Source organism: Melanerpes formicivorus, unplaced genomic scaffold, assembly GCF_026170545.1.
Source record: "Melanerpes formicivorus ecotype bairdi unplaced genomic scaffold, bMelFor1.0.p_v2 SCAF_17, whole genome shotgun sequence".
Lineage (NCBI taxonomy): Eukaryota > Metazoa > Chordata > Aves > Piciformes > Picidae > Melanerpes > Melanerpes formicivorus.
The window spans coordinates 4,620,464-4,636,850 of NW_027142369.1; the positions used below are offsets into that span (position 1 = coordinate 4,620,464).

Sequence of the window (16,387 nt, forward strand, 5' to 3'; positions counted from 1 at the left end):
ACACAACAGTAAGAGTTCATTGAAGAGCAAAATGTACAAACAGTAGCTGGAGCCATATATTTTTTTTAACCAGACTATTCATCCCAATATCAAATATAAAAAGGTAATAATCTGTATTATGCAATGGAACTCTTAAATATTATTAAACTAGAATGTAATTTACTGAACCTTTTAAACAATGTAATTTCAGTGGCTGACTTGAACATTTACATAGGAATGTAAATGGAATTCAGTATAAAAGGAAGAAAAAGGCAAGGTATGATTTTCAATTTTTGTAGACTCATCAGTGGCTGAAAATGTCTCTTTCAGAGGACAAAATACTGAGTGACTAACACAAGGAGAAAGTTACCACCTTTTTTCCCTGTATCTACATAACAGGAGGGAGGAGATTTAGAAAATCATACAAAAATGTAATACAAACTGAAGTGAGTTAATTTCATTGCAATCAACCCCACCTATATCAAGTCTGACAGACAAAAAAAAGCCTGTGAGAGCCGTAATTACTTAGATGCAGATTTCACATATGTTAGCTTTTGCAGCAACATCTCTAACATTTACCACAGCAGCACTTACAAAGTAATTCCATTGCAGCCCAGTTTGTCCAGAAAACTATCTGATACTAACTCTGGCAGGTAAAATTAGCAATGATCAATTTTTACATGCAAAACATGCATCTGAAGTATGTCACAGGGTACAGAAATCTGACCAAAAGTTTAAAGCAAAATGAGTGGTGAAATTGTACAGTCCCACACAGATCATATTTTTATGAGGTGAGAATTACAGGGAAGGTGAAATGTGCAGTTGTTCACTATTTATGGCTTTGTAAGATTGCAGTATGAGAAAGAAACATAGCCAGTAAGAAATACCTTATTGGGATAAAAACAGCTTGAAGAGTAAGAGTAAGGAAAAGGGCAAGGATATGAAAAGGAGAAGGGGTGGAGGAAAGAAGTGAATGCAAGGGAAGAATTTATTGCCGAATGCATCAGGTCTCCCTCCTCACATCAGAAAAACAAAGCAAGTACTTTAAAAAGTAAACATTCAGCTACGTCTTATTTTTCAGTGAAAGGAAGATAAGAAAGCTCCTACTGGAATGGAAAGATTTGTGTCTGTTCCAGATAAGGACAGCTAGGGCAGAATTTGGTATCTAGAACTGACTTTACATTAGCTCATTCTACAGTTGCTAGCCAGGTTACCAGGTGGAGGTGGCACAGCTGAATTTGTGAGGGAGGACAATACAAACACATGGCAGAGAAGCAGATAAAAGCTAAACAAAGCTAATCAGGGAAAAACAGACAAATAAAGGTCAAGCTTATGGTAGCTTTTAAATTGCATGTTTTAAAAGCATTGCAAGTTGATTTAAAAACTCCAAACTTTAAAGAAAAAACCCACACAACTCCCACTGCAAGACAACCCAAACCAAGAGGAACAGTATCCACTTACACCTAGCGGGGGAAGGCCTTCCACAATATTCTTCTTCCCAGACAAAAGATCAGACACAGGTCTCTTCTTTACTGAATCTTTCCTTACTCTGTATCTCCCTGATGTTGTAAGATCAGATTCTGACATCGATGGAGTAAGCAGTCCTTCTCCTCTTCTCTGTACCTGGCTGTCTACTAGTAAATGAAGAGGGCTCATATCTTTCATTCTTTTTTCTGTCTCTGTAATATGCAATTTAGGCTCAAGAATATGCAAAGGGCCAGCAGATGAAGCAACAGAGCAGTAAGGGTAGTTCAGTACAGAATCATGAGAATAACCACCCATAACAGATGAAAGTTGGGTTTGATCTTCAGGGAGAGGAGAAAGACATGAACTAGCCTTGCTTTCTTCTTCAAATTCTTCTTCTTCCTCACTACTATGAATCAGCATAGTGGCATCTGAAAGGGTTTTCTTATGATCACAGTTCACACTTTCTTCTTGCCCACTTTCTTTTTGCTTTGTTCTCTCCATCAGAATGTTGGGTTGTGACCCTTCTGAGATAATTCTTGGAAGAGCCACATCTGCTGCAGAAGCTGACATGGTCCTCTCTTTAATTCTTATTCCTTCAAAGGTGGGAGTTAAGCCTGCTATTTCAATACTGTTCCTTTTCTGCAGCTGAGCATGGCGTGCTGATGTTAGAGGTTCACTGACTTCCTGAAGAGAATGTGCCACAGGCAGACTGTCTTCTTGAAATGTCTGGACAGAATGGTGCACTCGCCTTGTGATAAGATCTGGATTGCTGCTGCTAATGTAGATGTGTCGGGAAAGGTCCGGAGTACTATTTGCAGGTCTTGGGTACGGGTATGGGGGAGGTGGTCGATAGACTTGGGTCTTCATTATATTAGGTGCTGGATAGTCCTGAGCCTGGAGCTGCACATTTGTCAACTCCGGCACACTGACTGCCCCAACAACTGGGCGCTTTTCAGCAGGATATGGATAGGGGGATTGGCTATGAAAACTGTAGTTCAGGTTAAATGGATAATGGTTAGATTGTGGGGAAGCAAAATGAGCATGTTCACGTATTTCAGGCTGACTGTAAACTAAGGCATCAGGCCTGCTGTAAGCATATGAATTGCTGATGTTAAGATTTCTCATTGAATGACTCTGCCTATCTGTGTGCACCATTCCCCTGTTGAGTTGTCTCATTACAGTTTCATAGTCTGGTGTGGGCCGATACGAAGGTGGTATTAGTGCACTGTGTCTATGTGATGGGACATAATCAGTTCTGAGGACATCGCTTCCAGTAATGCTTGGGTTAGAGGACATGGGGGACGGCTGCAAGTAATGTTGTGGGTTGTTCAGGGAGTTTGTGCTGTGTGCACTATAGACACTACCGTTGCGGATCCGACCACTGTAGTCATGAGGGGCTCTATCCAAGCTAGTCTGAGAGTGACAGTAGTATCCATTCTGATTGCTCACAAAGAGGTTATCTGAAAGTAAAGTTTAAGAACAATCTTTATATCCAAGACATGAAAGAAAAATACCCCTTATTAAGACATAGCTAACTAATGTTTGAGATCTTGAAAACCTCGGTTATTCTCAGCTATGTACTGAATTGAGAAAAAAACAATGAAAATAAAACTAAACACAACAATGTAAGTAACACCTCAGCTTTGTTATAGTTGATACCTAAGATATTTACAGCAGAATAACTCATTATGTTCCCTTAGATGATGCAAATTCCTATTGGAAAACATTGTCTCAGTTTAAGAAAGGTTTTCTTCTGTTTAGGATAGGCTTGGTAAATTTCAATCCAAGTTATAATCTGTATCAGTCTTAAGTCACACTAACTGAAAGAAAGAACATCTACATCAGGGTTTGCACTAATCTAATGAAATCAGTTTAAACAGCAAGAAAGAAAAAAAGCAAAGAATAAACAAAAGCATCAAAACAGATTCCCACACAACCAACTAACCAAAAAAAACCTCACTCTTCTACCCCTAGTACCAGATGACCTTAAAAACACAAGAAAACAAAACCACATCCAAAAAAACCCAACCAACAACCAACCACCCAAACACAAAACCAAATTAACTTTTCTTCAGAAATTCTGGAGACAATTTAAACCACCATGTACTGTTTGACCACTAACATATACCCATTCTGATGGGTAGAGAAAACGATCTAACCATTAATATATGATTTGCTAAGGTCAAGAAGAGAACAATTCAGTCACTGCTTTAGATGTCTTTCACAATTTAAACTTTGGATATTCACGAAAATAATGGCCACACTTCATGAATTTGCTGACAATCCAACATCTTCCTTTTGTCAACAAACTGTTCAAAAATCAGGCAAGTGCGGCTGCAAGTATCCCGCAGTAATTCCAACACTATATTGAAAACAATTCAGCTACTTTTTGAATTTATCTATCTGTACCTTCATGAATACTTGTGCAACTCTAGATAGATAGAAAATGTGCTTAATTCCTTACCAGTGAGACGTTAAGAGTATTTTTTTAATCCATCTCACTTGTAGCATTGGAAGGTCCCTACCGAAATTGCGGGAACTTCGTGGAAGATGAGATTAAGCCTTCAGGACAGCACCTGTAGCCTAGTGAACTCTGAAACTTCTCTCTTGCTGCATCCTGCCTTTAATTTTTTTTTTTTTAATTTATTTTTTAGTTCTCTGAATTGGCTGAAACCTCAGTCACTCTTTACAACTGTTAAAATCAGTATCGAGGAGGATTTCACAATGCTGTAACATACCAGGTTTGGTACATGAACCAAAAAACCAAAACCAACATAGGTCAGTTTAAACTCACACAAGGGACCACAGTTCATAGTTGCTGTATATGTATCATTAACTAACTTTGCTCATGTCACATACGAGTGGATGTAACAGAGAAGCATCTGGGGGAATTGAGGTGATTTAGTCTGGAGAAAAAGATGGCTGAGAGGAGACCTTACTGCTCTCTACAATTACCTGAAAAGAGATTGTTGCAAGATGTATGTTGATCTCTCCTTCCTAGTAACAAGCAGGAAATGGCCTCAAGGTGCACCAGGGAAGATTTCAATTGGGTATCAAGAAAAGCTTCTTCACCAAAAGGGCTGTCAAACATTGGAACAGGCTACCATCCTTGAAGGTATATGAAATCCATGTAGATGTGGTGCTTAGGCACATGATTTAGTGGTGGACTTTGCTGTGCTAGGTTAATGGCTGGACTTGGTGATCTTGTCTCTCTTTATCAACCTAAATTATTCTGACATCACCAACCTGGACTTGTGGGAAACATTAAACACTGTACAGCACAACATCCTTTTCCCTAAATTGGTGAGACTTCAATTTGATAGATGAACCACTCAAAGGATAAAGAATTGACAGGATGGTCACTTCTCAGAGTTGTGGTCAATGGCTCAACATTTAAGTGGAGACCAGCGATGAGTGTTATTCCATAGGGGTCAGTATTGGGATTGCTACTCTCTAGCATTTTTTGTTGGTGACACAGACGGTCCAATTATGTGCACCCTCAGCAAGACTGCTAAACTGTCACAGCTGCCAACACCTACAACCCATGTGATGTGATCAGCATCCTGGAGGGAAGGGATGCCATTCAGAAGGACCTTGACAGGCTTGAGAGGTGGGCCTGTGTGAACCTCATGAAATTCAACAAGGCCAAGTGCAAGGTCCTGCCCCTGGGTCTGAGCAATCCCAAGCTCAAATATAGGCTGGGGAATGAGTGGATTGAGAGCAGCCCTAAGGATAAAGGACTTGGAGATGCTGATGGAAAAACTGAGTACGAACCAGCAATGCACACTTGCAGCCCAGAAAGCAAATCAAGAGAAGCATGGCTGGCAGGCTGAGCAGATTGATTCTATTTCTCTGCTCTGTTCTTGTGAGACTCCACCTGGAGCAGAGTGGTCAGCTCTAGGATCCTCAGCTCAAGCGGGTCCAGAGGAGGGCCACAAAGATGATCTGGGATCAGGAGCCCCTCCACTGTGAGGATATGCTGAGAGAGTTGGAGTTTTTCAGGCTGGAGAAGTTCCAGGGAGACTTTAAAGTGGCCTTTCAGTATTAAAGGGGCCTACAGGAAATATGGGGAGGGACTCTTAATCAGAGTGTAGTGGTACAATGGTTTGAAATTGAAAAAGAGGATATTTAGATGAGATATTAGAAGACATTCCTTACTGTGAGGATGATGAGACACTGGAACAGGTTGCCTAGAGAAGTTATTGATGCTCCTTTCCTGGCATTCAAGGCCAGGTTGGATAGGGCTTTGAGCACCTGATCTAACAGAAGGTGTCCCTGCCCATGGCAGAGAGATTGGAACTAGATGATCTTGAAGGGCCTTTCCAACCAAAATCTTTCTATGATTCTACTTCACAATAGCCTGTATGCCTAGAGAAGCAGCAAACACTTCAGTCAGCATTGTAGTACAAACCTATCCTGTGTTCATCTTATGAATGTACTCAGCTCTCATGAGGTGTTGGGCGATAGGTTGGACTTGATCTCTGAGGTCTTTTCCAACCTTATTGATTCTATGATAATGTAGATATAAATGTGAATGAAAGATTTTACCTTCTAAAGCTGTGTAGTGTGGCCTTGGATTTAATTAACTTACCTTGGGAGGATGCATAGGGTTCAGTATAATGACCATTGTAATGCAGCTGAGGTGGTGGAGGCATCATATAAGGCTGAGGTTTGGGCTAAAAAACAGCAAGCATCTTACTGTTAGTTAAAGATTCAAGACTGAATGTAGAAATAAGTCAACAATTTTTTAAACTATATAATACATCATGTATTCTATATATATAATACACACACGAAGTTTTAGTCTGAAACCATCTCCAAATCTGCAACGTAAGCTTCTCCCATGAGGACATTAATTAAAAAATTAAAAAGGAAACAAAACCACACACCACCAATAAAAGACTCTGTCTTGCCATCTGATGTCTAGGACAATCTCCTAGATGAGCCTCCTAGAGACAGAGCAATAAAACTAGGAACAGAAGCATTCAAAGTATCTTTCATTACAATAATTTTAGTTCCCTTTTTCAGATATTACATAGCAGCTTTCTCTACAAGTCATAAACAGTTCCTCACATCCTAGACTCATCTTTTTCACAGCTCATTTTATTTCACTGAAACAAACTCATGTCTGAAACTAATGTGAGCTTAAATCCATAAAAATGCAACCATAAAACTATTTGCTCTCCTTACCATAGACATCCTGGATGAAGAGCGCCTTCTGACAGGATTCACTGTAACGGGCTGCGTTTGCCTACAGAAGAAATTTTATGGTGAGAAATTATTCTCTACACCACCAAGACCTATTTCAAATCTTGGATCATGCTCCAAGTTCAGTTTAAAATCACTTTACATTTCATAGAGCTATGCCCTGTGTTAAATATTCTTACTCAAAGGGAAGAGTTTTGTGGATAAGCCACCATCACAGTATAAACAGAATCACATAAGCAGGATCAAAAAAAATCTCATTTATTTCTTTGCTTCTTTTCTGTGAAGCATAAAAAGCAGCCACTCCTGAAGCAGTACAGCAGGGCAGAAAAAGCAGTGGAGTTACTGAGGACTAGTTCAAAATTGGAACCACATATAAATTCTCATACTGTAAATTACCTGTTCTACACAACCAGACATAAATGCAGAATGTAATGTTCCAGATGTTACAGGAACTCGAAAGTGTGACTGTACAGCATGTGCATTTATACGTTCTAGCATTCAAGCAGACATAAATTTTCTTCATTTCTTGGGTTGTCTCAGAAAACTTAAACTCTTTTTTTCCCCACCCTACACTGCACACATGCTCTGCATCTTGCAGCCAGACAGAGGTCAAGACAGCAGAATAATACAAATACGAGAACTGCCAGATTTCTGGAAGAAAGATGATTTTTCAGCTCACCCTTTGGGAAGTGAAGGACGAGAAAGGATTGGAAAGCGTGGAAGGGAAAGAATTAAGGAAGATTTCTGAGGGCCCTCCTCAGGTGGAGAGTCCAGGGAGTCTCTAAAGACAAGGTACATGCAGATTAAGAAAATTAAAAAAAAAAAAAAATAGAATGTAATACAGGCATGCATAAGACAGTTTTCAGCAGCAGGACCAGATGACAAGGAACCTTAGAGACTATCAATTTTAAAACCATGTTGTGGCAAAAGAGACTGACATTCATTACAGAACTATAGAACTGATATTATTCAGATAGCAGTGCACAAGTCCCACAAATACACTACTTTTACCTGTATTTCTTATCTTCCTCAAAAGGCTTCCAGGTTTACAAGTTTTTATAAGGTCTGATCTATTCCAAATTAGCCTTACTCTTATAAAGTAAATTAACATGAAACACACTAGCAACTCCTCTGTGACACAAAATATTCCATTACCTTCTCACTGGCCTCAGCACATTCTGAACCAGTATCTCCATAGCTATCTTCCATGTACAAAGACAAGGAACAGAACATTTAGGAATCAAGCTCTTTTATGACAGAATATCTACTGGGTTTATTTTTCTGTTCTTTCACTGAAATAATTCAGCTGAGGAAAGCTGTAGAAGTGGACTCTCTAGTCCTCGATTTACAAGTTGGCGATCAGCCCATTTAAATTTCATTTGAAGAATTGTATTAAATTTACTTTGTGCCTGTGCTACATGAGCTACATGGATTCCGTGGATATCCAAAGGACCACATACCTCTCACTTGTCAGTCCAGCACATTTCAGGAGTGCTTCACATACACTTCCCGCTCTTTTAAAGGCTTCTAGAGTGTCCTTTCAGAGCAACTCATGCAAGCCCAGGGCAAAATCCCAATGATTCTAGCAGCTCACAAACATTCGAGCAATAGCAGGCCCCAAAGTCTGTAACAACACTGAGACCCAGCAATAGGGGACAAACACTAATATTGTCCTCTGTTGTTAAGTAGAATGTATTTGAGGAACTGGTAAGTATTTTCTCACAAAAGATTATTAAAAAGACCCCAAGTCATTAATCACTACCATCTAAAAAGGACAATAAAGACATTACAGTTCTAAAATATTTCTCTTCCCAATGGAAGCTTTAAGGGCACCAAGAGTTATGTTAATGTATTCTACTTACAGGCTGCATTTATTTAGTCTGTAAAACTTATGTCTAGCCACACACATCCTCCACACGTACTTTGCTGTTTCCATATCTTCCTGAAGAAAACATTAACAAAATTAAAAGAAAATTGCATATTAGACCAAATCAGACAAGTTACTAACATTTTTAAGATTAAATCAGCACTGACCAATTTATTTTAATGTAACTTCACTGCAGTCACTAATTTTTTCCCTAAAACTGTACTTTGAGGGCCTGAACATGCAGTCTAGCCTAATAACATTATTATTGATAAAGGCAACCAATAGATGCCACATAAAATTAGCTCTGCAAGGAACACTGTGGCCCATTCCAGCAAAGCTCTAAGACTATGTTTATCTTTAAATGCCACAGATTTCCAAGTAAGAATAACATGCTAGAAGTTCTACTGGAATGGATAAAAATGTTTATGACCACCTGGAACCAAACTTGTCTACATACCCAACATAAAGGGTCAGACTTTTAACACCTTCCTGTAGAAAGCTAGCCAGAGACGGTATCACTTGTTTTGACTCATACAGTTCAAAGTTGCTAAATATGTAAAAAGTAGGTTTTATCCTTTGAGTTAAATTAGAGATCTTAGATTCTGTTTTTAATTATTGATGCCTTAATGAAAAAGAAAAAAAAGGTAAAAATGTACTCACAGTCTGGAATTGGATTGTCTCTTCTTTGTTTGCCAGCTCTAATGCGAAAAAGGATTTATTGTGGGACATGTTGGCAATATCATGCCATCTGGAGACAAAAGAGATATAACATGACTGGCAAGTAATATGTTTATTACTTGTCTTGCTTTCCACCTGAAATTCTTTCAAGTGCTCTTTTTAAATAAAAAATAAATTTAAAATAATCAAATTTAGATAAATTTGGTTTCCAATAAATAATAATGTCCTAATTGTTTCAAAGCAAACTATACATTCTAGGGGAAAAAAATCTACATTAAACAAGCCATGAAGGCATTATTATACATATTTCCTAGAACTCTTGTATTTTGACAGGTAAGAAAAGGTTTGATTGCAAGAAATACAACACCATATATTTATTCAACTTCCTTTTAAATCTAAATCCAGTTCAATTCACTGGACTTATGTTAGTGAAAATAAAGCCTGTATCATTGCTTTTTTAAAAAGAGTATTCTATAGTGTGCTGATGGAGAAAAACATTTGTATGGCTTCCATTTTCATTATACAGATGTGGCTGATAGCATTTTCTACAGCTATGCATGAGGTAGAGAAACATGAATGCCCCCACTTTTATGTAGAACATATCTAAGGCCTTGTTTCATAGGCATTTATGGAAACAATTATTTAAACCAAGCTGAAGTAAAACCCAGGCTTTGTAACTTTTATTAGTGGGCCATTTATCTATGCTTTTTCATCACCCAAGCATCATGATGTATCTATCCCCAGTAGAACTGCCCATAGTCATATAGCAAATAAACAACTGAGCAGAAAACTGGATCCTGAAATTGGCTATGAATACTTTCTGATGCTCCTCAATGTGCAATTTTTTTCTTATGTTTACATAGACACTGCATCCAGAATTCTTTGTGTTTACATAGACACTGCATCCAGAATTCTTTGTAAACTTATATGAAATGCATGGACAAATACCCTAAGTGCTTCTTTATAAAGTCAGACAGCAGAGCCGTTGCTGCCTCATCCCACAAGAAAGCAGAGCCGGGCACTTCTACCACCCTACACCACTAAGAACTTGGCATCAGCTCTTCTATAAACAACAAAGATATTTTTGTGATGGACAGTTACTGAATTTATAATCTGTATTAAATACCAATAGTAGAAAGAAGCATAGTTGCTGCTTTCTCTAACCCCAGAAATTCATCATGAGTTCCAGTAACTGTTAGACCACAGGATTTCAAGATTATGCTCACATTCAACCAGAATGTATATTCTAGAAGATTAAAGTTCACTAAGAATAAAGCTTTTCCTGCTCCTCTGACAGATTAACTAAGACTCATTAAAAAATAACCTCAATATGTACTCCAAGATGCCCAAGCAATCCCTCTTGAAGTCAATGAGAACCAGGCCATTTCACAGGAAATAGGTAAACTGCAGATACGCCTGTGTCTACAGTGTAACTATCATAACATTAACTAATAAACTAAACAATGTGGGAAAACAAAAAAATGCTATTATGTGACTTTCCTCTATCTCTTTTACATATGGTATGTATGAAAAGAACTCCTGAACAATTTTACAATTGAATATTTCTAAATAAATCAATATGGCCATCCCAGGATGGGCAGAGAATTGCACCTTTTTGACTCAGTGAATCTTTTGCAATGGAACAGATATTAAATATTCATCTCTTAGAGTCCACTGGCTTTAAATGATTCATCGTTCAGTCAATATGTTGACAAATTTCCATGGGCTTCAGTATTGACCATCGTGTGATGACTACAAGACAATGTTGGGGTTTATGAAATTAATAACTACACATAACATGCAAGAGCCATTCACACTAGTGAGGAACAGACATAAAACGTGAAGTGCACAAAGATACACTGAGAAGGAACAATACTAACCTAAATACAACAGGAGGACGACCATTTTTGTGTTTCACAAAGATACCATCAAGACATGCTCCAATGAATATATCACTTCCTTGGCTGTCCTGTAAGAAGTTGCAAGAATTATGCAAATATTTTAAAAAAATATTTTAAATATTTGCATGAGAAGCTACTACTTTTACAAATCTGGTGGAGAAGAAAGGTGGTGTGGAGTTTTGTTTTTATTTATTTATGGTAGGAAGCAATCCTTTTTACACAGGGAAAAAAGCAGCAACCAGGACAAAGCTTAAAGCCCTGTTTACCTTTGCAGGATAGGTCTCTTCACCATAGCCCTCCATTCTCTCCACTTCTTGCATATATAACATTTCTGCATCAGGAGGAGTGAGACCTCTACAAATGAAAACAACAACCAGCTAGTACTGCCAAGAAGAATTTTTTGGTTTTTTTTAAGTCTGAGACTATCAAAACTTGAAAAGCATCCCCAAGACATCCAGGCAATCAGCAAATCATGCTGTTTTCATCTGTACTTTTTACTGACAACAGAAAACTTAACTTTCCCTTGTCTTGGGCTACTGCATTTAACTACCTTTTAACTAAGATCACAAGCATTCTGGCGCAGTGATTGTCTCTACACTCCTACTACCCTCCATATCTGCCGATGTTGTTTATCAAGAAAGATCCTTACTGCGGTCACAACTTCATATATACAAGTTTGAGAAGCATTATACAGGTGAAGTTACACTATTTTATTGTGCCCTGTACTCTTAATTTTCAAGCAGAATCCTTGTATTTAATTTATCAGTCATTCTGTTCTCTTTCCACTTTAATTCAACAAATTTTTCTGGTAATTTTAATGCAGATATATCAGTGAAAAAGTCATTTAAACAGGAGCTGTCTTTTGAGATTCCCAACTTACTCACATACTGAAGCAATCACATCAAAATTAAGTAATAGTTTAGAAATGTTACCTGTACTTCTGATGTAGCAAGGCAACTTTCTGTGTTGCTTCTTCCAATATTTTTTCTTCTTGTAGCCAGCCCTTAAAGTAAAATGGCATTTATAGAATGAAGCACCAAAAATTCTACAAAATGTAACGGTTATTGTTTCTTAACACAGGTGAACCAACCCTCCACTTTAGCCTTGGAACTTAGACGCAGTAATATCACACTATCACAGTGTCACCAAGGTTGGAAGAGACCACAAGGATCATCGAGTCCAACCTGTAACCACAGACCTCATGACTAGACCATGGCACCAAGTGCCATGTCCAATTCCCTCTTGAACACCTCCAGGGACGGTGACTCCACCACCTCCCCGGGCAGCCCATTCCAATGACTAATGACTCCCTTGGTGAAGAACTTTCTCCTCACCTCCTATGCCACCTCCTCACCACCTATGCACAAACAAAATGCATAGACACTGTTTTGAAGTGGTTTTATTCACTTTTCCATTTCTAGCCCAATCTTCTTTTCTGTGTAATTTACAATAAAATTGAAAATATCTTGCAGTATCTTTGCTTCTGTGTAACGTAAGATTTCATATCTCGTGCCAGTCTCAAAGAAAATCTTTACTGAATTGGCTCATTAGAATTAGATGGCTCATGGAGTCTTTAAAAATCATTTGCATTTAGAAAGCCGAAGAAAGATTTAAATTTATCAGTTTAAGAGTTTAAATTTAATCAATTTACCATACATACTTACCACTGGAAACAAAGCAAATCTTTGCAGAAACTCCTGAGATTCATACTGATCATAGTCCCCAAAATCAGCTAAAAAATAATTTCAAAAAATTGTATTCAAACATTTTTACAAGATTATTCAATATTTGATTAATTGCATCAAGATCTCCAAGTAGCAAATGTCCATCCTATTGCATCACAATCTGAGAGCAAAACAACAGAGCAAACCAACCAGTAATGCTCACGAAGGGGCCAAGAAAAACATTTCCCATCCTTTTACATTGTTCAGAAAAAACGGTAACACTCCTTGTGGACAGGAAAAGAAGAAGAAATGATAAAACAATCAAAGTGTTGCTCCAAGTATTTGTTTCACTTTTTAATCACATAATGGTTCAGGCTGGAAGGGGACCCTAGAGATCTATCCTAAGCAGGGTCAGCTATAGCAGATTGTCTCAGAGTCTTCTCTCATCAAGTTATGAATACAGAAGCTGAAGACTTAAGAATTTCTCTGGACAACTTGTTACAGCATCTCACCACTCTCATGACAAATGACTCATGTTTAGAAAAAAATTCCTGTTTGTGCCCATTGCCTGAGAAGAGTCAGGCTCTATCTTCTTCACTCACTCCTGTCAGATACTTAATTACTTGCAGTACATCAGATTCTCTACCCTGCAGCTGGACTCAAACACTCTACAGAGCTAATGGAGCACTCTTCCACTCTCAACTATAATGTAGCTCCCTGCTCTGAGACATGCAGAAAGTGGTACCTAGAAGTCTTCCCAGACTCAGGGGCATGTTCAAAAGGTACTTAACAGTTTTGATTTTACATCATACCAAAGGGCATTGCAAGGAATTTGTCTCTTTCTCTGTTTCCAGGAGAAAAATAGCCAACTTTTCAAACAGAAGTAAACCAGGCTAACGTGGAAAAGTTATGTACCAGCCTCACAAGAGAAACTGGAACAGCAGTCTGTATGGAACAGCTGCTCCCAAAAGTATGAATACAATCCCCAAGTACACAGATCCTATTAACATTACTACAGTTTCTGACCTATAATAGTGAGTATAGTATACTATACTCTATACTAACTATAATAGTATAAATTTAGAAACCAGATTTTTATTAAGCAATAACAATACGCAAGTTACAAGGAGAGGTTGTGACGTGCCACAGCAGCACAGCAATTGAGACGGAGCAGGGTTTACAATAAGCCTATTGTAATTATTTCAAATACAGATATTCTTGAAACAGCAAACAACTGCTTCTGTTCATTCACCAGCTAAAATTAACTAACCTATCTGGTATAAGCTACTTCAGACATCAGAGAACATTAATTTAGAACCTGCGTTGTTTTCTGATTTTTTCACTATGTTATCAACACATATAGTTCCCCTCTTATGACTGGAGATGGAATGTGAAAGCTAAAAGGATAAATATTTTCCATCTGGATAGGCAACTATATTAAAAGATTTCTATAAACAACTCACTGAACAGAGACACGTTTATACTGTCTAAAGATATGGAAATAACAAGATTTTGTCACATGAAGACCAATCAATCCGGGCCAGGACTAAACAGACTCACTATTATTAAAACAAGGCACTAATATATTAATCCAGCCCCACTGGTGACTACATTAAAAAAAAAAAAAAATAATTGTAGTCTTTAATGTGATTACCAACACACATAATTAAAGACAACCTCCCCCTAAAGTTGTGTGTATTGTCAATGATTTTAAGGCCCTTTTGGTTTTGGCATATTTACAATTGCTGTTAGACACACTGGAGTAGCATTCACTGTGAAGCAATAAACAAACACACTAAACAAAGCTGCTGTCATTAAAAAAGTCTACTTTGAGAGATTTAAGATTGGACAAGCATGTTAGAAGGGAACACCAGACATGATCAGTGCAGACCGACTTAGAACTGGTAGCTATCTGGTATATACTCTATTCCATCCGACCCCAGCTAGGAAAAATAAAGCAGCCATTTTCTCAGAAGTATCACAGAAATGGGTCTTCAGGAGTGAAGAACATAAGAATTCTTAACAGTCTGGCATACTTAGTTAAAACAATCTTATATGTTAGGCTATTTTGGAGAGAAAGTGGAGATACAAGTACTACTTTATATTTGAACTTGCTTATTTATTAAAACATGCTTCTTTCTCTTGTTACCATGCCAGAATAAAGAGTCTTCTTTAACAGAAGTAGATGGAAGGTCTGTTGACATAGGCAGATGACTAAAGCCTTTGCCCCAAAAGGAACTATAATGCCTAATTCAAACCCAGCTCCTGAAAATGCCTATTAGATAGTCAGGCACACTTCTGGGGCAGACACAGGAATACTGGCAAGTTCAGGGCCACTGATCCCACCGCTCCCCCTCCTCAGCCCTTATGACATAGCTCAAAGGAGTAAGCCTTTCGTAATGTAATAAATTGGGTCTTCGAGTGATAACTAGAAAATATGCAATAGAAAATGTATCAGCAAAGTTACTTATGCTGCATTAGCTAATTGGCACAACTGTATTACTTACCTTGAACAGCTAAACCAGCCAGATGTATTGCTTGCTCCAGTGTGCAAGGAATGTTGCCCTCCAAGATATCCTTCTTTAATTGCAAATAATACTGATACCTACGTGAGAAAAAAAGAAAAAGCTAACATGGGTTTCTTAATTTGAAGAGACTATAGATTAATATACCTGCATTTCCTATTCTTTCATTTCCCATTCCTCTCTACACTTCCCAGTTTGTGTGGAGGGTAGCCTTCCTCATCATTCAGACCCAGTATTTCATGGTGTTTAACAACTCCTCCTTTAACTTCCACACATCAATGTAGAATCAAATACTGCTACCTCTTAAAACATAGCATCTTCACAATTTCTATCTATTACCATACCCTAACAAATATTTTGGTTTTCCCTCTTCCTTTTGCTTTCATCTGACCTTTTCCTGGGTCACGTCCAACCACGACTAGCTACATCATTTGTCAAACGGTCACAGTCTGAATCACTATTTAGTTGATTTCTCCCCCTTTCAGCCATCCATGGAACACCCTATCCAGTGCCCAAAACACCTCAAAATGCAAAAATGCCATTATGGTTACAGAGATTTTGCAAAGGATATTTTTCTTCTATAAGCCTAGTTTTAAAACCTTCTTTAACTTCTTCATATGGTACGTTAACTGTAGTGAAGTAAGGCTTTAATACTGAGAACACACAGAAGAGCATGCTGCAATTATGTCAATGTTTAGAAAGGTCTGGTAAAATCCACATTAATTTTCCAGAGGCTAAAAGATGGTTATCTTCCCTTACTATTTAACACAGACTGTTAAAATATAGTGACATTTTATAAGTATTTTTTAAACCCTCCCACCACAGAAAGAGTAAACCATATAACAGTAGACAACATTCTTATACAAGACACACAAGAACAGTTGAGACTAAACCCAGGCCTTAAAAAAGAAGACAGGAAAAAGCCATGGCCTATCAAGACATTTGGTGAAGTCAGTCATGCCAGTCAGGCAGCAGAACATAAGCTCATTCCACAGAACTGCTATGAAAAGTAAACATACAGACAAAAAAAACCCAACTTGATACTACTTCATTACAGTAAAAATACCGTATCTTTTGCCTATGATGTTTCTATTTCCT

General features: G+C 37.9%; 1 protein-coding gene across 2 annotated transcripts in view; it reads right to left on the reverse strand.

Annotated features, from left to right (window-relative positions):
* Positions 1 to 16,387, reverse strand: part of PTPN21 (protein tyrosine phosphatase non-receptor type 21) — a 44,336-nt gene that overhangs the window by 12,529 nt on the left and 15,420 nt on the right. The window contains exons 4-14 of one of the 2 annotated variants that reach the window (XM_068148730.1): positions 15,272 to 15,369; positions 12,765 to 12,832; positions 12,033 to 12,103; positions 11,367 to 11,454; positions 11,080 to 11,168; positions 9,182 to 9,269; positions 8,517 to 8,596; positions 7,334 to 7,435; positions 6,637 to 6,697; positions 6,038 to 6,122; positions 1,441 to 2,906 (exon numbers count right to left, since the gene is read on the reverse strand). In XM_068148730.1, the coding sequence (XP_068004831.1) occupies positions 1,441 to 2,906; positions 6,038 to 6,122; positions 6,637 to 6,697; positions 7,334 to 7,435; positions 8,517 to 8,596; positions 9,182 to 9,269; positions 11,080 to 11,168; positions 11,367 to 11,454; positions 12,033 to 12,103; positions 12,765 to 12,832; positions 15,272 to 15,369 (2,296 nt within the window). The remainder of the gene's footprint in view (positions 1 to 1,440; positions 2,907 to 6,037; positions 6,123 to 6,636; positions 6,698 to 7,333; positions 7,436 to 8,516; positions 8,597 to 9,181; positions 9,270 to 11,079; positions 11,169 to 11,366; positions 11,455 to 12,032; positions 12,104 to 12,764; positions 12,833 to 15,271; positions 15,370 to 16,387) is intronic. The other variant, XM_068148731.1, reaches the window with a different exon arrangement.